Source organism: Nanorana parkeri, unplaced genomic scaffold, assembly GCF_000935625.1.
Source record: "Nanorana parkeri isolate BGI_ZX_2015 unplaced genomic scaffold, ASM93562v1 scaffold126, whole genome shotgun sequence".
In the NCBI taxonomy this organism is placed as follows: Eukaryota; Metazoa; Chordata; class Amphibia; order Anura; family Dicroglossidae; genus Nanorana; species Nanorana parkeri.
Window position 1 is genome coordinate 292,482 of NW_017306394.1, and position 24,574 is coordinate 317,055.

The window sequence follows — 24,574 nt, forward strand, 5'->3', positions numbered from 1 at the left end:
CGACCCCCCCCCCCCCCCCCTAAAATGATGGCAGATAGCAAAGCTATGGCTTCCCATGCTATCTGCTTGTTTTTTCTTTTAGTATTCCGACAGCTGCTGCCGTCAGAATGAATCATGGGGTACTTCTCCCTGCAGGCTTGTTTACATTTTTGAATCCTTCTTTGAAAGGATTTGTGAATGGAGAAACTACAAGCATAGGGACTTGCAGTTTCAATGGAATACAGGTGTGGTGACATCACCGCACTTGTAGTCCATTCATTGTTCCTGGACGTCCGTCATCCTTCCATGGATGGCAGGAAGAGTCTGCAAGAGCCAGAGCATCGCATCGGCCATCCACTGATCATGATTACAATGCTTTACTGATTCCTATGCACAAAAAAATAATAAATGTGCCTTTTTGTTTTTTTTTTTATGAATAAGTGTGCATGTATTTATTTATTTTGTAAAAGTGGAATTTCCCTTTCAAGTAAGGTTACTTCCAATTATCTTTTCACCAGTTTGCACTGATATTCTTGATACATCTGATGGCATCAGTTCAGGCAGTCTTGACAACTGAACTGAAATCTGAATACCATACAAGTGCACCACAGATGAACACGAAAATCCAGTATGATATTACATAGTTACATAGTTACATAGTATTTGAGGTTGAATAAAGACATTAGTCCATCAAGTCCAACCTATTAGGATCTCATTCTAGGAGTACCCGTACCCTTGTATATTACGGTCCCTTAAGAAATCGTCCAAAAGTTTCTTGAACAATTCCACATTCTTTGCTGAAATCACTGTCTGTGGCAGTGAGTTCCAGACCCTAACTGATCTTACTGTGAAGAACCCCCTTCGCCCCTTGTGCTGGAATTTTTTTTCCACCAATTTTAGGTGGTGGCCTCTAGTTTTTGTAATGGAGTTAATTTTAAACAGTTTATCGCTAATGTTGCTGCCACCATTGAACATTTTGTACATGGAGATCATATCCCCCCTTAATCTCCTCACCTCCAATGTGAACATGTTTAAATTTAGTAGCCTCGTCTCGTAGCTCTGGTCCTCCATACCCCTAATTAGTTTGGTTGCCCTCCGCTGGACTTTTTCCAACTCAAGGACATCTTTTCTTAGTACTGGTGACCAGAACTGGACCGCGTACTCCAGATGAGGTCGAACCAATGATCTATAAAGTGGCAAAATTATAGACTTGTCCCTGCAATACATCCCCTTTTTAATACAGGACAAGACCCTGCTAGCTTTGTTTACAGCAGCCTGGCACTGCAAACTACCTTTCAGTTTGTGGTCTACAATGACCCCCAAATCCTTCTCCATTTCTGACTTCCCTAGCGGCATACCCATAATTGTATAACCCATTTGTTTATTTTTAATTCCAAAGTGCATTACTTTGCATTTATCGACATTAAATATTATATTAATATTAATATATTGTAATCCGTATATATTCCGGTAAGGCGATGTATCATAAACCCAGACAATGGTTGATCCATGCACCTTAACATGTGAAGTCTCAATGGACATGCTGGAGGATGATTGAATGAACATGGTGGACCTCCTGGATAGAGAGCTGCCAAAAGGTGTCCCAAATGCACCAGATATTAACAACACGTGTGCAAGCGTCATACTTCCTCATTAAAACTGCCAGTTCCTGACAAATGGTGCCATTAATGTGAGGTGGTCCTTTAACCACTCAATGTGTGTACTCACCCCATCCAATACACAAGTACAGCGTAAAGTAACTCCTTTCCGAAAACCCAACCAACACCAGAAGATTGTGCAGGTAGATCCCCTCCACCAGGAGCCAGTAGTAATTGGAAATAACTGCATATTGCATTAACACACTGGCAACGCGGCATCCAGTCTGCAAGATCACACAGGAGGGAGGCAGAAATTAAAGGGATGCATTTTAAAGAGACCCTGCCACCACATTAAAAAAATTGCAGGCCAAAGCACCGAAAAATCAAATATTTTAAATATAACGTTTTGATGTGACTTTCTACTTGCGCTTCCATAGTACTACCAAGAGACCTGTTCTAGCTTAACAATCCTGGATACCCCTTGTATTAGGGGAGGTGAACTTTAATGCGAGTCTTTATAAAATAAGGTTCCATTCAGTTGTTCATTCCTGCAAATGGCGGAGCTGCTCCTCCAAAAAAAAAGTCTGGGTATACATCAACGCCATAGATAGCAAATGAGCCAATGCGTAAGGCTCAAAATGCTCACCTTAGGCCTGATAAACTACTGTCCATGAGTCAAATCACCAAAGTCAAATCCCTGGTGCAGGCAAAGCTTATTTTGCTGATGCGCCAATTGAATCCCTTCGATTTAAATCAAAGGGATTCAATTGTTAGATGTAAAATTAATAGGTTATGTTTCTTTAAATTAATTGGTCAGAAGTGCGCCATAAAACCGATTGTACAAAAAAGTCAAAACTTAGGGTATTGGAGATGGTGTGCACCAACAAAAGGTGCTGCATGCAACAGTTTGCATCCATATTCAACCCTTTATTGGGCCCGCTATATAGTGCAAACCGCATGCAGGGTGGCTCAGGGGGCCGACAGTAGGATGACTCCTATAACAGTAGATGGGGTGCACTGCAATACAAAGAGATAGATCTCTGAAATTCCTCGCCTGGGCTCTTACAAAAGTCGCACGGTGAAGTGCATATCGTACTGAAGATTTATTATGCAATGCGTTTTTAAGTAGTTTAACAGTTTTTCCTCAGGCATGCAGTGTAACACAAATCAAAGCAGTTTATAGTGCAGAGTGTGGAGAGTTATCTCTTTGTACTCACATCCTATCCCATCTACTGTTATCAGAGTCCTCCTCCTGACCACACTGCACAGGATTCTGGGAATGCACATGGGATTCTGTGAATGCGCACTGCCCGGGATTCTGTGACTACACACTGCACGGGATTCTATGAATGCACATGGGATTCTGTGACTACACACTGTACGGGATTCTGTGAATGCACATGGTATTCTGTAATGCGCTGCACAGGATTCTGTGAATGGACATGGGATTCTGTGAATGGACAATGTACGGTATTTTGTGAATGCACAGGATTCTGTGACTACATATGGGATTCTGAGAATACACCCGGCACTCTATCAATGCACGCTACATGGGATTCTGGGAATGCACACTACATGGGATTCTGGGAATGCACGCTACATGGGATTCTGTGAATGCACGGTACATGGGATTCTGTGAATGCACGCTACATGGGATTCTGTGAATGCCTTTCAGCTGTTTGCACTATATAGAGCCTCTCAACAATTACACAAGGTGGGTGTGTTTTGCCTTATACATTGGCTCATTTGCTAGCAGTACTGTACTCCTAGACGCGCTCCCATTTGTATTTTGTTATATTTTAACAGAAAAATGAGACAGATTTTGCCACAGTGTCCCTGCTCTTTGCTCCCGTTTTCATAATTCTTGACTCCACATTTCCTGTTTTGTTTTTTTTTTAGTTTTGGATAGAGTGGTGAGGGGTTAGAAGAACCCCTATCAGCTCTGTATTGCTGTATGTGTCCTTGTTAGGGAGTTTTACCCCTCCTCTAATTGTCCTGATCACAAGAGTCACCAGAAATTAAATTGATGAGGAATTTAACAATTCTGAGTTGCCACCAGAACAAGAGTAGAAGGGAAATCTTTTTAGTTTTAGATATACATTAATAAACATTACAAAACTCTAAAAGTCCAAACCCATTTTGGATAGAATGCAGCAGTAATAAAGCCTCTGTCAACTTTTGGGACATGGGTCATGCCCCCACTGGAAGACACTTCCAGTCCATTTAATGGATGGGATCACAGAAAGTGAGGGAAATCTCCTTAATAGGGGGGCAAATGCAGCAATTAAACATTTTGTTTTAGCAAAGCTGGGAAGAGATACGACTTCTGTCAGGCTTTTATTGCTGTCTTGGGGGGAGATTCCCCTTTACTTCCTCTGTTATGTATCACCTAGACAGGAAAAGTGGAGAATTTACCTGGACAAGAAGTGAGGAGAAATTTACCTAAGGCCCCTTTTAGAGATTTGAAGAGATGTCTTTAAAGCCTATCCTGGGCAAACCAAAAATCTACTCTTGCAGAAGAGCTACCCTCACACTGCAAGGGTTAAGTGCACATTTATGTCTAGAGACTGGAATAAAGTAGATATACTCACGTGTTTCCACACTCCTCCAGAGGTCAGCGCTCTCCACTTCTCTAGCTATGGACTGTCCTTTGGTGTCCTCACGTCTAATGCAGTTCTATGGAACTTGCATTAGACGTGATAACTTCAGCAGCCCCCCGCCGACCCCACCATGCCCAGGGAGGAAGAGGCTTCGGGCACTGGTCTAGCTGCAGCTGCAAGGATCAGGGAAGCAAATTTGGTTTACTTCAGCCCCTAGACAAAAAGAAGCACTTAACACCTGCAGTGGGGCCCGGAGATGGGCTTTAAGGAGTTTATATAGCCCACATGCTGAACTAAAGTAAAGCTACGAGGTATTGCTCAGATTAGAGTCCAAGTAAATGTATTAAAACAAGCCAACATGTCCCGGTGGTACTGAAAGGCCCTCTTCATTAGATCAGTAAGTTGAGAAACGATAGTGAATATAAGTATAAGGTATGTGACATACTTGGCGTATGTAAAACCTAAAGCTACTCTATACGACAAAACAATTTTCAGTAATTATAACAAAGCTGATCTCTATGGCCGGAAAAGTAATGCAGACAGTGAAAATTGTAGTGTTCCTTTACAATGGTGTTTAATGGAGAAATGCCTTCTTATATTGGTGGTTAGTCTAAGGCCCATTACTTTAGTGGTCAGCATGGAACCCTCTTACATTGATGATCAGGGGGGAGATGTCCCCTTACAACCATGAAGGGGGGACGTGCACCTTTATTGTTGTCCATGAAGGGTAGAGGTACACCCTTACACTTTGATACGAAAAAAAAGCCCCCTTACACTTGTTCGTGATGAAGTGCCCCTTTGCCCTGGTTGGCGGTGGAGAAGGAACTCACTACATTGATTGTCACTAAGAGAAAGGTCACCTTCTACTGGTGGTGATTGGGAGAAGGAACTGATTGCACTAGCTGGAAAAATGTTCTCCTTACACATAGGTAAAAAGATAATTGGCATCAGTGGATAATGAGAGTCAGAAATTGCTCAGGTAACCCCCTAGAACAGACCTAGGCATTTTATGGCCCCCAAGCCACATCCGGCCCTTTGCTGTCCCTGTCTGGCCCACGGTCCGGACCCCGATCACTGGCCTGCACTCGGTCCGAGGCAGGTGCCTCCACTGCCAGCCATAGGCCAGCGCAGGCCCCCCTTCTCTTTAGTCATGGTTCCTAGAACACTGGCGTCCAAGCAAATAATGTCAGGTGTCTACCTCCTCTGGAGTCATTGGGTCCTAGCAACCTGTGGCGTCAGATGTGTTCACCGCCTCTAGCATTACCGAAGGACACAAGAGTAACTTCTTACATCCTCTCCTGCAGCCTGCTTCCGCCTCCGGCCTAACAATAAAGTAGCAAACTAAGGTATGTAGGGACAATGATATAAAGGGACACCCTAAAGGGGACAAACAATGGAAGGGGGACTCTAATGGGGGCGTTATCAAAACCTTATAATGTACTGCTTTTTATAAAAGGATAAAATCAATACTGAGCAGAATTAAGTTCAGCCTATTGGTTCGGCCCTCCACAACAGTCCCAGTTTCTCATATGGCCCTTTGAGAAAACAAATTTCCCACCCCAGCACTAGGACCTTTGGAGGAACCCTAGTGTTCCATGGAACACCGGTTGGGAAAGGTTAATTACATTGTAAAATTGCATTCTACCGATATATTGGTTTTTTTCATAGGTTTGTTTTTTTAAGCCCTGATAAAGGGGGGGCCTATTAGAACTCCTGCGGCTTGTTTTCTTAAACATTTACTTGGGCTCCCAATGTTTTGCTGCTCTCTATCCTTTACAATTTATTCCATTTGGGACAGACATCAAAGCAAGTAGGAGAAAGCTTGTTAATAATTATCCGGTGTAGTCCCGTGACCTTCTCACCGCATTGCTGAGCTCTACTTGCTGGTGTTCAAAATCTGTATTGTAGCTAGTCTTCAGCAAGGTGTCACTCACAAGTACAGAGACTCCCCGCAGGATGAAGGAGATGAACAGGTTGATGTGGATGTAATTCCTCATGCAGTGAAGTTTACTGCAACAAACAACATAGTGACATAGTTAACTAGTTTGAAAGCACATGTGTCCCTCATCTTCCAACACTTAAACTTTCACTTTGAGAATTCAGGGCTGGAATGGGCAACATAATGTCACAGGCCATACCTCTCCTCCTCCTGTGGTGGTTCCTCTTGGACAACACAGTGGCCACATAATGCCATGTAAGCAATGTGCTGGCCAGGAGTACTGTGAGCCCAGGTTGCTATCGCTTTTGCATCCCTCTGATCCTGTTCAATAAGGGTTAAAGGTCTCTGAGTCTGGAGTTAAGCCCATTCCAATGAAAGTGTGAAAGTGCCTTTATGGGCCACGAGGGTGCTTTTTCTTTTGGGCACAGCCGGTGCCTAGTGCTAAACCCAGAAGTCGAACCTTCAATGAGAACCTTGCAATAAAATGCAAGATCTATCTACAGCACAGCCTGCATCCCGAAAAACATAGAATTTCCTATGCTCCTCGAATCCATTTAGTGTGGGCAGAACATGTATACATATCAGCCTCTTGGTGATCCCAAAGATCTCATCTGAAGGTTTGTGACGTCGCCTTCTCCAGTTTGAAATCTTGGGGGTAAGGAATGTATATTGTCAAACTTTTTCCCCCACTGATGTGCCTTTTTTTAAAATCTTTAATGGGGTGATTTGAGGGGGTGGGTCTGTGTAATAAGCGGATCTTTCATTTTGGTCCAAAGCCAAAAAATCCCCCCCCCCATTATGGATAGAGTGGGGAAGGGTTAAAAGAGCGGTCAGGTTTTTTCCCATCTGTGTCTCAATAAGGTAATTCCCCTGTACTGTAGGCTCAGCAGGAAGTGAGAGCATATCTTTCCAATGTGATGGAAATCTCATCTTAGACAGCCGTCACTTGAACAAGAGTCACTATTGGCAAATTCCCCCTCTATTCCTGTCCAGGTGGCAACTCAAAATTTTGGATTTACGCTCACTTTCATTCCCCATGACATTGGAGATCAGGATAATTAGAGAGCATGAATCTCCCTAAAAGGTGCCCATACACTGCACGATTATCGTACGAGAATCGCGGGAAATCCCGCGATCGTACGATAATCGCAAAGTGTATGGAAGGCGTGCAACCGTTTCTACTGTGCGGTCGCACGTCTTCCATCGAACAAGCAGGCTGGAAAACCCGCCAGGAATCGCACAATTCTCGGCAAGTTAGTGGCCTGCTTGTTCGACAAATGCCGAACGGGCCGGTGTGCGCACGCGCACACTGCCCGTTTGCAGTCATCGGAAGCCCGCTCCTCATTGCAGTCATCTCAAGCCCACCCCTCAGGGGGGCGGCTTGCGATGATCGCAAGTACGATCTGCCTGTCCAAGATGGGCAGATCGTACGTTTTTTTTTATTACTTTACAACCCTCGCAAGACAAAAGTCTTGCGAGGGTTGTAAAGTGTATGGGCACCTTAACAGGACACAGACAGCAATTAAAACCTGGCAGAGGTTCTAATTTTTCACCAAATCAAAAAAAATAAGTTTCGCTATTAGGTAATACCAAGGTGAAACCAGTATCAAGGGGCATTACTTATAATGTAGGTTCTACATGTTACCTCTGTGATGTGACCATGTTTCCTATTATGAATGGCCAGATTTCACACCAGGTGCATTGGCCGTTTTTTCCAGTGCAGCCGTAACGCAAGACAAGGCAATTGGCCAGGTCACAGATGGGCACACCTCGCACTGTGGGCTGAAAAAAAGGTATTGCATGCAGTACTTTTTTCAGCGCATCGGGATGGAATGTGGTACAACCGCCTCGCACCAGGCTGTGCTCATAGAGCTTAATGAAATGCAGAGGCGTAACTAGACACCTCAGGGCCCCGGTGCAAGAAACCATTAAGGCCCCCCCCCCCAAAAAAAACCCCATGATTTTGTTTCAAACCGGTTTGAAAGGGTTTTTTTTTGTGTGTCAGAGGGGAGAGCGGGGTACAAGCAGTCACTGATAAGTGATCGCTGAGTGTAGATAATTGAGGACAGAGTATGGTTACTATATCCTCAATTATGGATGAATGGGAAGTAATCTACATCACTTCCTGTTCATTCATGATTGTGGTTATAGTAATCATACTCAATGTCCTCATGTTATGAATGGACAGGAACACTCAGTATAGAGGATTCCTGTTCATTGATAAAGACAATGTCACTACTCAGCACATATACAGCAATGAACAATCAGTGCCTACCTGGACCTGCTGCAGCTCTCCTCCAGAATCTCCTCACTCTGTGCTGTGAGCTGAGCTCCCGAACTCTGTGCCTCCAGGGTCCAGCTCAAGCCAGGACGTCCTACAGCGTGGCGTGTATCCCGCCGGGCCTGCTCGGCTGCTCCCTCCTCAGTTGCCTGCTGGGAATTGGAGTTCCCTGACAAGTGTCACGGCCGTCACCCCTTGACAGGCCACACCCCCGCAGCGCTACATCTTCTATTCACCGCTGCCGCAAAAGACACTGCGGGCGGCAGCGGTGAAGACGGCGGCAGCGGTGTGATGTCCTGGGATCGGTGCATCAGCCCTCTGCCGGGCACCACACCCCGGTTGGTGTTAATGGGTCCTTATGGTGCTTTAACTGCTTGTTAACAATATGTTAAAACGTTTGTGTGCATGCTCTGGGCACAGGTTCCCTTTAAACCATTTACGATTTATGAGGAATGCTTTGTGCAAGAGCAATGGATGGCATAGAAAGTGCAGTAACCTCTGCCAACCAATCAGATTCCAGAATGTATTATGAGATTATTTCTGATTGATCTATGGCTTCCTGCACATAATCATTCCTCTGTGCTACTGGTTTACTGAATAAAGTGGATTTTCTTTAAAACAGACTGAGGTCAGCAGACGGGATTTAGGTATGTATTACAGACTATAGATAATGAGTATAAGAGGCACGGAAAAAGCAATAAGGATATGGAAACAATTTCCCTGACATAAGCAGAATCCATAAAATACCTCAATGCGACAAGGATACCGAGAGCCAGTATCAGTGCTGCTACAGACATGGAAAATCCTATGGTGTACATGATCTGAAATCTTTCGAAGGTCTTGATAAAGTGCTTCTGTAAATGTAAAAAAAAACAAATCACAGATGACTCTTCTCCTATCAAATATCCAGATGCATTATAGAGTCTGATGAAAGATACAGATCCACATATATCAAATCTATTTGTGCTGCCAGCAGCTTACCATTACCTATGAGTTTATAAATTTAAATGGGACCTTTACCCCCTTTTACTAAAAAATCCCATCATACAGCTCTACATTCTGATATGAAATCATATTACATTCATCAGCTAAACACATATTTTTATTTTACGTGCAATTTCTTTTTTTCCACTTCCTGGTCCACTTTGGCACAAATGATGCAATATGTGCCCAAGCATTGAATCCTTGGAAGGTTACATCAGCAAAACATTGCTGGAAAATCTCATCTGTAATCTCATGAGATCTCAGGGAAAGGCATTTTCCTCCCCTGAGATGATGTGCATGGTTACATGTCCTAGTCACATGTACCAGAGTTCCGGGAAGTAAAGGGAGATGGATTCATCTGCCCTTAGTTAAAATGGCCACTGTGTCAGAAGACTGGGGACGAAAAGGGAAATAAGTTATGCAAAGAATACAAATACATAATTATCTAGAAGTATGTGTTTGTAGATTGCCATTACTAAACATTTCTAAAGGTGTCTTTGTTGTTATTTTGAAGATTTGGGTAAAGTTGGGTCAAGCCATGAACTGTTTTTGTAATTTTTGGATAGAGTGGGGAGGGATTCAAACTCCTGGGGGGTTTTTGAGTGACAGGGCCCAGATACCTCACTTCCTGTCCTGCTGACAACGGGTTCACTAGACAAGACGTAAGGGAAAAATCTGCAACAGGGACAGAAATCAAAATAGGACCGGGGTTTCAGCTTTTTCTTTTTGTTGCTGTCTATGTCTTTCCACACTTTTCTAGAGCTCCACCCCCTACAGATCCATCAGCATCCTGGCATATCAGATGCCTGTATCTCATGCTGCGGTTCCACCCGCCGCCCGTTACTCCACTCCAGAGCTGTAGTGACGCTGGGTGGACTGCAGTACAGGCAACTGACACATCCTGACAGTGTCAGATGCTGAAAATTCTTCAGCTGCTATAGAAGGCGAAGATTAGATTCATGGGTGGCGGAGTGGGATGAAAATGGTGGCCCCGGGGTCTGCACCTTGATAGCCAATCTTCAGGCAAATAGCAAAACACACACATTAAATACATAGAAAGGAGATGATTTACCTGCCAAAGGATTTATATATCATCCAGTCCGGAGATTTATACAGCCCAACCCCACAGAACAGCCTTGTCTGGCGGGGAGGAGACCTGATTTTTCTCTGCTGCAGTTCAGTAACACTTACAGGTCTTGTCCCTCCCCCAGCCTGTGGCTGGACAGTGAAATGAGTAGCAGCAGACTGATGAGCTCATCTCTCTGTCCCCCTGCTATTTCCTCCTATTAGCATGCTTCTTGCACTGCGGCACAACTGATTGGCTCCTTGTGCTGCTTCTACCTTCCCCTGTGTGAGCTCTGCTTTATGGTAGCTTACGAGAAGCCGAAACCAAATCAAATTCCGATACCTACACTGCTTGCATTAAAGAAACAAAATGTTGTATTAAAGCAAAACTGCAGATATAATGCAGATATGTATTTATTAATACATTATTACAGGGGTAGGCAACCTCGGCACTCCGGCTGTTGTGGAACTACAAGTCCCATGACTCTGCCACAGGGAAGACTCCCAGAAGCAGAGACATGATGGGGAGGGAGAAGCAGAGCATGGAACCAGTCAGGTGTGTCGCAATATAAGAAGGTATGAGTGGCAAAGAGATGCGCTCATCGGTTTGCTGCTTCTCCTTTCACTGTCCAGTCACTGTTTAGTTTGAGGAAAAGTTTAGCTTTTTTTGCCTGGAGTGCAGCTTTAATAAATACAGTATCTTGTATACCTACGCAGAGTTCAGCTTTGAATACAAGGCAGGAATAACCACTTCCATGTTTCTATCCTGACAGGTCCCCGCTGATTAATGTATTGAAGCCGAAAATGACTTTAAATAAGCCCAGTTGTTCCATAAAAGCTCCGGCTTTGGCATACCTGTATATAAACCGCAATCTGAAATGTACACAGCCAGGAATTCTAATGAATGGCTTGTTTATAGCTGTGTCTTCTGCAGCGACAGCGGCAGGAAGTAACAACTCAAACGCTTACAGCTTTGGCAGCAGAAGGGCCAAAACCAGAGACCCACGGGTGGGAATGGGCTGAGGAATTTCACTGGCACAAATCCCACCACCCATCAGGAACTGCCAGAGGAGGGAACAATGAGACTCGGGAGACAGGCACCTTATCAGAAATTGGGGCTACAATTGCCACGAGGCCCTGGCAGTCTGCACAGCCCAGCACCAACAATCGTTCTTCAAGAGAGTCTGACACCAGTCGATGATGTCATTGGGCTCGACGAGGGCGTCTAATGTTTTTACAGTTATGTGTTCCAGATTACGTGTGCTAAATAAGCAACAGTATTCCTATCTCATGTGCCATAGATCTGAGAAAGTGCTGGTAATGGAGGATAGAGCACAAATGCCCCGAGGGCCACTTGAGTTTTTACAAATGATTGTTGGCCATCAAGCGTTTGTTTGCACGCAATGTGTATGGTGACTTTTACAGGCCCTAATACTCCTGTTTCTTGGGGCCTATATGGCAGCATACCCATAATATATACGGCATATGCTGCAATTGTTAGGTAAGGAAAATTATGGTAAGCACTGATCAGGTCTCTTCTGGTAGCCAGGCAACACCACAGAAAAATATTTGTGGATCCCGCTCTTAAACTATTCAATAGGATGCCTCAGCAGCCAATAGAAAGCTGTCCAACTGGACCTTCCCACTATCCCCGGGTCTTTGGTGGTGTCTCATTTTTCCTTGTAATCTCCATGTTAACTTGGAGCTGACATTTTGTGGTCATGTCACTTCCCTGGTGGAAGTCATAATTTTAAAACAGCCATGGTTCTTTTCCATAATGCCCTGCTAATGCACACATGTAGCTGACACTGTGATACTAGGGGCCGTTGAGCTCTGGTGGCCTATCGGTTTGGCAGCCAGTTGCTTATCCCCCATTAGGTTCCACAGATATATGAAATATAATTACCTCAGCTTCCACGTCCGCCTTGTCACGTTGGCATTCCTCGGCATCGCGCGGAGCAGGACCGTTCAATGACTCCACCCATTGCCCATCGGGACCACAGTCCTTGTACACGAAGCCATGCTGCACTAAGAAGGGACACACTTGTTATTGTACGGAAGCAATTAGGAGTGTAGTCCACCCAGTACTGATATTTTAGTTATTAAAAGATGCTGATGAGCCATGTCATCAACTAGCTACTCAGACCTTTTGTGGTGCTCCACACGGAGGATTCCACCTGTGGAATCTCATTACTCTGGTTACAAGAGAAGCCTTGTCAAGTGAAAGTTTCTTGCATCTGCAGCTATAGCAAGAAGGAGGAGCTGGGACCTAGAGAAGTGGATAAGTGGAGCTTTGAACCCATACTATTGAAATGTCAGTGGGGAAATCTCTTCACCAGGGTCCACAGGAGATATATATGAAGCTAGTGGGAAATGTGATTTGCCAGCATCTGTCCAAAAGTGAAATTTGAGTTAACGGTGGACTAATCCTTTAAAGGGAAGCTGTGCTTTGAACATGCAGGGAAAAGCAACCGGCTGATTTTAAAGCCGGCCTCTGGCGCATCTTATAGTTGCTGGCATAAGCTCTGATTGGCTTATATGGGACTCCTAACTGGCTCTCATGTGACAAAGCTGGGACAATCACTAGCACTTTCACATAGGAAGAAGCGAGTCACATGATCCCGATATCTAGAAGGACTGGCTAATTCTTGTCAGTCCTGGCAATTAATTTATCATTGGGGGAGCAATGGAAAGGTAAGTATGTGCCAGTAGGAGGATGGGTAAGAAAACCCAAATCTGGGCAAGATCATTTTACTGCTAGGGGAAAAGCTTTTCAGACTGCTATATACAAATAATATTAGAGTCAAATTATTGTGCCCAGAGTTGGGCTTTAATGCAAACGTGTTTCTTTGGCCCTCATGGACAAATCACAGGTTCATATCCTATCCATGCTCCAGTGCTTCACCCCAGGCCTGGTTGCTGCACCTCTCATAGATTAAGTGACAGCCATTGTCACTCAACCCACTTCCCGCAAACCCAGGGGGTCAAGGACACATCTCCTGGCGCTGCCCTGGGGGCACAAAAGAAAGGTTCAGAGAAAATCACCTGTGTCATTACATGGCACCATTTTCTGCATCATAGAGCACCCCCCACTGTAGAGCAAGAGACTGAAGAGAGATCCATAAAAAGTATATATATATGCTTAAAAAGAAAATAAATGGGGATGGCTTAACCTAAAATTGCTGAACAATGCTGCCCAAGAAAGCTAAAACGGAGTAAAAATTAACAACACACAACCAATATGATGAAAGTAGTTTACCTTTATTATACCAGGGTAGGTACCATGGGCATGAGACATTGATTGTCGTGTTGGGCTGGGAATCGGGCCAACAGGCAAAATGATCAAACGTCCGGTTACAGACCAGTCCTGCAAATATAATTCACCAATTATAGATAAATCTTTGTAAGGAGACCTTCAGAACGTCATCTTAAAAGCATTAGAGAAGTGACAGCATCATTGACCTGAGGATCTAGTAAATGTTTGTAAGCCGGAGATTGAGTTTGGAATGCACAGTTTTTGGAATACACAGTCCAGATCTGGTCCGGAAAATGGTGTGAACCTGCCCGCAGTACCAATGCATTCCAGACCAGACAAAATGAGACATGCAGTATTTTTCTGGTCTGGTCTGGCCTGGAAGGGACTTAGTCTTTTGAATCCTGTAATCTGCATGACTGCTGGATTTGTCAATTTCATGCAAAGACTCCCCCAAACATGTATAAACACATAGACTGTGCGTCATGTATTTTAAATGGCCAACAGCATAGCACAATGAAACAGCAATTTGATAAATGACCAACACAAATAAAAGGAGAACCATTGGATTCTAAGTGGGGTCTTTAGTGTCCACTAGCCTAAAGACTACACTATTATCCAACCCGCGCCCCACCAGCTCAAGGACCACTACAAAAAGACTACTGTTTGCCTTCCCAAGGGAAGTTGACCGCTATCAAAATGGGAAGCACCATACCAACAGATGGTCCCCACATTTTGAAAATATCCCACTACTCCACTGACAATCAACCCATCAAGCTGCTGTGACAAATCTTCCTATATTCTTATCTAGTTGATGCATATAAAATAATGGAGAGCGGGTGGGACAACTTTCTCCTCTTGTCCATGCTTCCAGAAATCATCACACTTGAACTTGTGACTCCCCCCAACCACTTGGCCGTCAACCTCCAATCAAGTAAGGCCTCTTGCACCTACATTGTGCTCTTAGTATAGCTTTCTTGGGACTATTCTTCCCCTGAGTCATGTAGCCCCTCCAGTCATGTAGCCCCTCCAGTCATGTAGCCCCTCCAGTCATGTAGCCCCTCCAGTCATGTAGCCCCTCAAGTCATGTAGTCTGTAAACTTTATTCCTCTAGGTCTGTCTGTCTATAGATTACAGAAATCTTTAAATCTAACAAAACATACAGTTTATAATTGGTGTTTATGATGAAATAAGACTATAGCTTTCACCTGATGGAAGTGGGTCCTTCAACATTTTCTCCTTGCACTCCATCTCGTACTTCTTCCAGCTGTCATACACGAAACTGTATGAGATCTGAGCAGAGGCAGCCTGACCGGAGCAGATATGAAAATCAAGTCACAGACACAGAGAAGAGTAGTGTTATGTGAAGACTAATAATTGTCCCTAAGTATTATTGCTTCCTAAATGACAGTCAGCTGATGTACCAGATCTTTTTTCACCAGAAGAAAACCAGGCAGCAACCACAATTGAGGAGAACTTGAAGAAAGTGGAACTTAAGGAGCACCTGTCAATGGTGAGTCTATGCATGGATCTAAATTCTAGCAGGGTTATTCACAAAAGGGTGAAAGTTTGGAGAAGTGAACAATCTAGGACAACATCCCTGAACTTGAAAGTGAGCCGAATCTGAGAATTGTTTCAAACCAGCTATGTTGTCCTAGATTGTGCACTTCTCCTGTCTTCTTTTGTGAATAACCCTGTCAGTCCTAAAATAGAACTAAACCCAATCACTAAAAACATATAAGCTTTACCATGTTAAGTTCTTTTCAATCCTTCTAAAAATGCAGCTTTTATTAAAATAATCCCTGGTGATCTTGCCATGAAGGCCCTTGTTCAGGTACTGCCTGCTACGGGGTGGCAACTATATCCCAGCTGTGCTCTGGTGTTGACAGAGTTTAAAGGAGAATTATGAGGTGAGTGATTTTCACTCAGCCTCATAATCTGAGCCGACATGTGACAATGAGACTGTCACAGGTCGGCTCAGTAGATCGGGAAGTGAGCGAACACATACCGTCGCTCGCTCATTTCTCGATCTATCCGTGCAGAGAGCCGTGGCTGTCACTCACGGCTCCCTGCAGGGATTCCCCCTCCCCTGTCCGATCCTCCAGCACTGACTGGCGGAACGGACAGGGGAGGGGCGGGTACAGCTGGCTCTGCCTCTAGATAGGCAGAGCCAGCTGTCACTCACATGGACCAAGACAGCATTGTCGGGATCCGTTCCGGCTGCGGCGTCTCAGTATACCGCGAGCTGTAGCTTGCGGTATACTGAGCTTTGGGTGACGGGAGGACACTAGTTTGCGTCCTCCCGTTACCCTTAGGAGAACTATGGGGAAAAGCACTAACCCCATAGTTCTCCTTTCAGCTCCTCTGGTGCAGAGACCAGTGGCAGACCGAGGCTGGGGGGGCCAGTGGGATCCAGTCCTCCCCCGCCCCCCGCGCCGGAGGGGGGCCCAAGAAAAAAATCTTGCACTAGGGCCCTTTGTTCCTTAGGTCCACCACTGGTTCCCCACTGCTGGACGAACTCAGAAGCAACAATGAATCAGTAGTGCATTACTGTGCGTTGCAGAGCGCTGTGGTGCATTGTGGTAGTGCTTGGGGTGCCATTTTAAAAAATGTCATTGCAATAAACTAAATCGCAGGTGTGAAGGCGGCCTAAGAGCTTACAGTGAACCGCACAGACAAGCAACAAAATTCATCAAAAAAATTATATACAATTTTCAAAGGAAAAGCATTATTAATTGCTATCCTTGCTGTTCTAGCAATGTCCTGTCTATGGACTTCCCGTTAGGCATTGAGAAGACATTGTCTGTGAACTGTCACTCTTGTTTACCTTTCTGGATAACACATGTAGTTATTATATGTAGCTCTGTGTAAGCAGAGGATGTGGCATGCTCTCCTGGTCATTCCCTCCTATGAACTGCTGGAGGATTTCCAGGAAACGCTGGACTCGGGGAAAATCGATCACTGGGGACCGATGCGTGAAAGTGTCCAAGAGGCGAGCTCCATTGTGCTACCCAAAGCCGATTCTTCTCACAGCCTTCCTTTGCACAGAACTCATAAAGCAGAACTTCTGCCGCCGCTTGTTTTGTACAAGTTATCTTGGCGATGTCATTGAGATCACTTGTATGCAGCCTGCAGGTCTGCCATTCTCCATGGGAGGGCAGCGTTGGAGGGTAGGCAGGCCCGGATTTCCCACAAGGCCACCGAGGCCCGGCCTCGGGGCGACAGAGCGCCAACGGGCGGCAGCGGTGACCCTGTGGGGAAGTTGCGGGCGCTGGTGTAAGGTATCCGGCGGCCGCACACTACGGTCCGCCGCCGTCCAATCACAACGGGGCGGCCCGAGGCTCCGCCCACCGGCTGCGTAGTGTGCATTCCACAATACGCCCCCCGCCCTGCCATCTGGTTGCCATGCTCAATTGATGGGGAGGGGGGCTAGCGGCGCGGGGGGGGCGTATTGTGGAACCTGGCCTTGGGGCGGCAGGTGGAGTAAATCCGGCTCTGAGGGTAGGGGGGCGCATTGAGGAACTAGGCCTTGGGGCAGCAGAGAGTAAATCCTGCATATAGGTGAATGAAGTGTACATCTCTAACTTCTCTTGACGTACAGTATGTAAGAAACGTTTGGCATATGTATTTGTTCAGTCAATGCATTTCTTGGAGCAAAGTCCACCTTTTATTGATCTTTGTGCAGCTTAGAAGATACTGTATAGCAAGATAAATAAGAAATAATACAACTCTCAAGAATGCATATGGAATACACTGAATGATCTGCACAACATCATCGAGCATATCATACACAGTTATGCCAGAACAGATTAAATATGGAAACCCTTATTGCATAATTAAAGGATACAAAGCCTTTTTCTGATCCCCTGGAAAAAGAATTTGCATGTTTCAATTATAAGATACATCTCATAAATCTTCTACCATACCTCGTATGGGAGCCGCTTTACCTGCCTAAAGAGGTGTACAGTAATACCTCGGTTCACGAACGCTTCTGTCCGATAACAATTCGGTTCGCGAACAGGAAGTTTGGCAAAATGTTGCTTCCGTTTGCAAACTCAACATGGTGACGAACAAGAACGCGGCCATCTTCCCCGCGCTGACACGTGGTTGTGGCTTCTTCTAGTCGAGATCCCGGTCGCAGACAGACCTGTGCACACTTGCTTTAAAGCTTTTTTTTGTGTGTGCTTTTTAGCAAATACAGTACTGTACAGTATTATTCAATCCAGCATGGCTCCAAAGAAAGTGCAGAGCAAGCATGGTGGTCAAAAGAAAGTGCAGAGCGGTAATTAAGGTGACAAGAATGTGCAGAGTGGTAATGCAGGTGATAAGAACGTCCAGAGCGGTAATGCAGGTGACAAGAACGTGCAGAGCGGTAATGAAGGTGACAAGAACATGCAGAGCGGTAATGAAGAAGTTGACAAGAATGTGCAGCGCGGTAATGAAGGTGACAAGAATGTGCAGATCGGTAATGAAGGTGACAAGAATGTGCAGAGCGGTAATGAAGGTGACAAGAATGTGCAGAGCGGTAATGAAGGTGACAAGAATGTGCAGAGCAGTAATGATGGTAACCACGAAATGCAGAGCAAGAATGGTGGCAAAAAGAAAGTGCAGAGTGGTAATGAAGGTAACAATAAAGTGCAGAGCAAGAATGGTAAGAAGAAGGTTTTGAAGAAAATACCCATTAAATTGAAGAAGGAAATTGTAGATCGTGTTTAAAAAAATGTACATATGGTTTCAGAACGGATTAACCTCATTTACATTAAACCTTATGGGGAAATTTGATTCGGTTCACGACCAATTCGGTTCGCGACCAGAATCGTGGAGCGAATTAAGTTTGTGAACCGAGGTACCACTGTATTTCTGTCTATCCAGTTCTAAAATTTAGGGCTCATTCACACAGGTGTGCATGCCCAAACAGAGACCTGCTCTCGGGAGGGACGAGTGCTGCGTGTAATTGTGTGCAGCAGCCTGTACCTCCCTATGCAAGGATGCGGCTGCATGCGGTTACACGCGGACCCGAACATGCACATCCATGTGGGTCCAGGTGCCCCCACAGAAACGTGCATGCCGTACATATGAGCATGACTGTGTGAATGAGCTCTGCCGTACAACACAGTCCTTTACAGGCAGAGGAGGAGACCCGACTTTGCTCTGCTGCAGTTCAGTAACGCTTACAGGTCTTGTCCCTCCCCCCCTGCCTGTAACTGGACAGAAGCACATTGATTAGCTCATCTCTCTGTCTGTCTGCTCTCTCCTCCTATTAGCATGATCCTTGCACTGCAGCATAACTGACTGGCTCCTTGTGCTGCTTTCCCCTCCCCCTCTTTGAGCTCTGCTGTACAGGGACCACAAGAAGCTGATACAAAGTTGAATTCAGGTACTTACACTGCCTGCATCTAAAAATACATATTAATGGATTTATGAACACAGAGCTGCATTCATTATTTTATGTCTTCATTTAATGTACAGGTACCTGGTATAGCGCTATCAGCACCAGAAAGACACGGAGGTGGATAGGCTGGGGCATCACTGGGCGCCGACAACCTCATCTGGAGGACTGTGTGATCTCTTGCGATGGAGCTTTCAGGACAAGTGCGCACGGCTGGAGCAGCTAAAAATAGGGGTGAAAAAGGAATAAGAGTTCTAACCACAAAAATAAACCATGCAGCATATCAAGGATTTATTTTTATTCTTGTTGGAGCTTGCAAATATGCACTGATCACTTACTAAAGCTGAGCTCCAGGTACAGAGCTCAATCCACAGCTGAATACATATATGGGAGGTAGTCAGCCTGCCACATGAGCTGTAGATCAGTCCAGTCCTGAGATTTACACAGTCAAGTTTATGACCTGACTTTTCTCTGATGAAGTGAAGCAAAACAGCTTGGTCACCTCCCCGCCTCCCAGTCCATAACTAGACACAAATGGAACAGCAGCAGACTGATGAGGTCCGCTCTCGCTGCTCTCTCTTACTGTCAGCATGGAGCTTGTCAACTCGTACTAAATGGTAAGCGCCATAAGACGCCTGCTCCTACCTTTCTGTGTTCCCCCCCCCTCCTCTTCAAACAAGCACCCAGAACCCACTGGAAACTGTATGCAAATACTGACTTTTTTTTAGAAGTCTCTATTTGCATGACGCTAGGCACGTCCCTGTACAAGACAAAGCTTGGGACTATTGATGGGTCACTCAGGTTGGGGAAGTGATTGCGTGTCTTATACCCGGTCGCTCAATTTTTTAAACATCGGATGCAAAAGTGGACTGGGAAGGTCGATCAGCATGGTCAAAGTGGGAGCAAACACCTTCCTGTGCTCGATTTACAGCATCATTCCTTCTTTGCCTCCTCTGCCCATTAGACAGGTTCACTTTATTCCTCCAGGCAGTATATGCAATAGAAGGCAAAAATGAACTACCGTCATTCAGCAGTGGAAAGTTCTCCTTCTACCAATCATCACTTGCTCTTTGACACCATGGGCTAATGTTTTTTGCATACACAGAACACTACCATGTTTTTCCTTCACGCAGATATTTATCTCTCTCTCTCCAGCATGTCCCCTTTGATTGGTTATCTTCACAAAGTCCAACATGGTTGAGGAATTTGTATTTCAGTACTTCTGTGACTGCTGTGTCCGGTTATCTCACAAAACCAGATCTGAAACATACTTTAATGCGAAAATTGGAGAAAATTAACTGATAGTGTTTTCCCCCACAACCAATGCAACAGGCCGCTAGCACCATGGAAATGTATGATGTTGATCCAGGGCAGGCGTCATCAAAGACGTCTCCCAACATTTAGCGGGCGACAGAAGTCTGCAGCATGCTGCCACAGCCATGCTATGGTGTCAATTGTAAGGTATGATGTGAAGGGGGCTCTGATGTGAAAGGGGATGATTTTGATATGAAACTGAGGGACTCTGATCTTAGGGGGCACCTGATATGAAGGGGGATCTCTGATGTGAAGGGGGCACATCTCTGATGTGAAGGGGGCACATCTCTGATGTGAAGGGGGCACATCTCTGATGTGAAGGGGGCACATCTCTGATGTGAAGGGGGCACATCTCTGATGTGAAGGGGGCACATCTCTGATGTGAAGGGGGCACATCTCTGATGTGAAGGGGGCACATCTCTGATGTGAAGGGGGCACATCTCTGATGTGAAGGGGGCACATCTCTGATGTGAAGGGGGCACATCTCTGATGTGAAGGGGGCACATCTCTGATGTGAAGGGGGCACATCTCTGATGTGAAGGGGGCACATCTCTGATGTGAAGGGGGCACATCTCTGATGTGAAGGGGGCACATCTCTGATGTGAAGGGGGCACATCTCTGATGTGAAGGGGGCACATCTCTGATGTGAAGGGGGCACATCTCTGATGTGAAGGGGGCACATCTCTGATGTGAAGGGGGCACATCTCTGATGTGAAGGGGGCACATCTCTGATGTGAAGGGGGCACATCTCTGATGTGAAGGGGGCACATCTCTGATGTGAAGGGGGCACATCTCTGATGTGAAGGGGGCACATCTCTGATGTGAAGGGGGCACATCTCTGATGTGAAGGGGGCACATCTCTGATGTGAAGGGGGCACATCTCTGATGTGAAGGGGGCACATCTCTGATGTGAAGGGGGCACATCTCTGATGTGAAGGGGGCACATCTCTGATGTGAAGGGGGCACATCTCTGATGTGAAGGGGGCACATCTCTGATGTGAAGGGGGCACATCTCTGATGTGAAGGGGGCACATCTCTGATGTGAAGGGGGCACATCTCTGATGTGAAGGGGGCACATCTCTGATGTGAAGGGGGCACATCTCTGATGTGAAGGGGGGCTCTGATTTGAAAGGGGGGGACTCTCATGTAAATGGGGACTTTGATTTAAATGAAAACTGATGTGAAAGGGGGTGACTCTGATGTGAAGGGGGCATATCTCTGATGTGAAGGGGGCATATCTCTGATGTGAAGGGGTTCCAGATGTGAAAGGGGGGGACTCTCATGTAAATGGGGACTTTGATTTAAATGAAAACTCTGATGTGAAAGGGGAGCTCCTGAGAAGGGGACTATGATGTGAAGGGGGCTCCTGTTGACTTTGATGCAAAAGGGGGGGACACTGATGTTAAAGGAAGTCCTCATCTAGAAGAGGGGGATCAGATGTGAAAAGGGGTCCTGTTGTGAAAGTAGGGGTCCTGGTGTGAACCCCATGTCTTTTTTTTGTGTGGGGTCCCCCTTAAAATCCATACCAGACCTCTATCTAGGATAAAGCTCTAGTATGGACTTGGGAGTGGAACCCCATTTAGTTTTGTTTTACATGTGATACATTTTAGACTAGGGTGCCTCAAAATTTTAAAGGGTGGCATGATTCGAAAACAGGTTGAGAGTCGCTGGGTTGGTGAATGTGAAAGCCAGTTTCTAATTGGTTGGTGGGTTCTGAACTGAATTTCGTTATTTTATTCCTTCAATCTACAACGCTCTGGTCACGTGATTGTACCCAGAGCTGCAGATCAGGAAATTATTCTCGGGGGGATCCCCAGGACCTGACATTTCTTTTTCCAGGGTTCCTCCAGGGTAACAATGTGAATCAAAGCTCCTCTAATCCTTCGGGCTTTAGAGACACTTTAAAAGGGAACTTCTTTCGGGTTTCCTTTTCAAGTCGAGATGTAAAAGTCAGGAGCAATGCGTAAACAGAATTTCCTCTTTGCGTTTTGTTTTTAACACTCTTTAGACAAAAGCTAAGTGCGCACATCTGTAGGGAAGCACTTCTCTCAGCCCCGTAATTGGCTTCGTGGCACAGTAACAAGTACACATTTAGAGATAATGGAAAACCCTCCAGGTTGGCTCAAGCTTGAGTTCAGGCCGCTCCTGTGCCGAGACTTCTGTCACATTGTTTATTAGTGATCTGCTCGGGAGGGATTAAAGGGAAACCAAAAGATAATTTATTATAACCAACGGAAGTCGTATTAATGAGACTTTCTACGTGCCTGCTTTGCCACTTGATTCTAATTGTATTTCACATCAAGACTTGAGGATGATACTATTATTGGCTAGTGCAATCGACATCTTTGCTCTATGGCTGCTGAAATAAACTCAGTTACGTGATAAGCCAAACGCGTATCCACGATTAAGGTGCCAGAAAGCGTTTTCTGAAGCATCAAGCTGCGAATGTATGCAAAGAATTGTCGTCAGAACCATCTGGAGCATCACAAAAAAAAAATCTTAAACTGGCTGAGAGACACGAGGAAGTGCTAAGAGGGCCGTACATGGCCCGAAAAAACCCCAAAAAAAACAGCTGCACATGGCTAAAATCCCTACATCCCTAGATGTGGAAGTTCTACATCTGAGCCACTTCTACAAAGCTGGCCCATGCTGTACAGCGGAAATGGTCGGAATGACAGTCACTGAAGCACACTGGGCGGAATTTATCACAGCTGGAGCGGACAAAATCTGGAGCAGCTGTGCATGGCAACCAATCAGCTTCTCTCTTTCATTTTCAAATTTTAACTGAACAAACTGAAGAGAGAAGCTGATTGGTTGCCGTGCACATCTGCTCCAGTTTTGATCAATTCCCCTCAAAGTATACCTGATATTAGGGTAATAAGGTGGGGTGCCACGGCGGGTCTCACTATGAGGTTGCCTGGCTGTCTCTGGCTTCTGTACTTCTTCATTCACAGACTCAGAACAAGCATGCAGCAAGTAAAAATTCCAGATCTGCATGCTTGTGTTCCAGGACAGTGACTGTCAATGGCAGCCTCCATGTTTTTCTAGCGCATGTGTAGTGGTTGCGCTGCGTTGCCAAAAATGGTGCAGATTTGCTGTTTTGGAGGTTTTGGTGCCTTGCCAGCCCATACATTTGAAAAGGAGACCAAACCAGCTGCTGACCAGCCTGAAGTACTCCCATCATAGCTCAATACAACTTTCAAACTGTAGTCCACATACATGATTTCTCTCATTAGGCCCTGATGAATGGAGGGGGTGTTTTGGACCCCTGAAACGCATTGGCTACTCTACTTGAATGTTCCATGACCCTAATGGAATAAAGTTGTATCTGGACTATTTTAGTTGGTGCGGTGCTTCGATGCCTACATTTACTGCATTTATTTGAAAGGCCTGCCTTCATGCAAACAAAGGCGTGTTAACGTGCGTGCTTAAACGTAACGCGCCATGACGCCAAGGTGCGAATGGGCCCCTACAGTCTAGATAAAGAAATATCAGTAAGGCCGGAGAGAACGTTGCTCTAGGCTCCCTTCTTTCCTAGTTATGTGACCCGAAGCCCGGGCATTTTGGTGACGTGATCCCTACTGCATGGCCTAACAGTCTCCAGATTCATCTCTTCAGGGAAGTCTGTAGACTTATCGAACCTTTAAATAGTCACCTCGCTTCACTAGCAATGCTGATATTGTAAGACAAGACAATGGAATTGTACATTTTGTCCACAAATACATCGTAAGTACAATGCTGAAAACATACATATAGATGTACACAGGGAGATGCAATGCAGTTCTGTCCACACAAAGCTTGAAAACTCCACAGGTGTGCAAACAGGTAAAAGGGGGTTACGGACGCATTATCTATACGGAGAATACAAGCAAGGGTCGTTTACTCTGCAGAAGAGGCCAATGTGGGATTACTGACTTGCATCACATTTACAGATATCCGACTCTCTATTGACTTGTATTATATAGATATACAGATATCCGACTCTCTATTGACTTGTATTATATAGAAATACAGATATCTGACTCTCTATTGACTTGTATTATATAGAAAAAGGGTAAATGACTCTCTATTGACTTGTATTATATAGAAATACGGATATCTGACTCTCTATTGACTTGTATTATATAGAAATACAGATATCTGACTCTCTATTCACTTGTATTATATAGAAA

General features: G+C 45.2%; 1 protein-coding gene across 1 annotated transcript in view; it reads right to left on the reverse strand.

The window, feature by feature from the left end:
- Window positions 1-19,306, reverse strand: part of GCGR (glucagon receptor) — a 32,972-nt gene extending 13,666 nt beyond the window's left edge. The window contains exons 1-7 of the mRNA XM_018553628.1: window positions 19,173-19,306; window positions 14,908-15,007; window positions 13,706-13,813; window positions 12,353-12,474; window positions 9,145-9,251; window positions 6,040-6,187; window positions 1,708-1,861 (exon numbers count right to left, since the gene is read on the reverse strand). Coding sequence (XP_018409130.1) covers window positions 1,708-1,861; window positions 6,040-6,187; window positions 9,145-9,251; window positions 12,353-12,474; window positions 13,706-13,813; window positions 14,908-15,007; window positions 19,173-19,226 — 793 coding nt within the window. The 5' untranslated portion in view covers window positions 19,227-19,306. The remainder of the gene's footprint in view (window positions 1-1,707; window positions 1,862-6,039; window positions 6,188-9,144; window positions 9,252-12,352; window positions 12,475-13,705; window positions 13,814-14,907; window positions 15,008-19,172) is intronic.
- Between the last annotated feature and the right edge of the window lie 5,268 nt (window positions 19,307-24,574).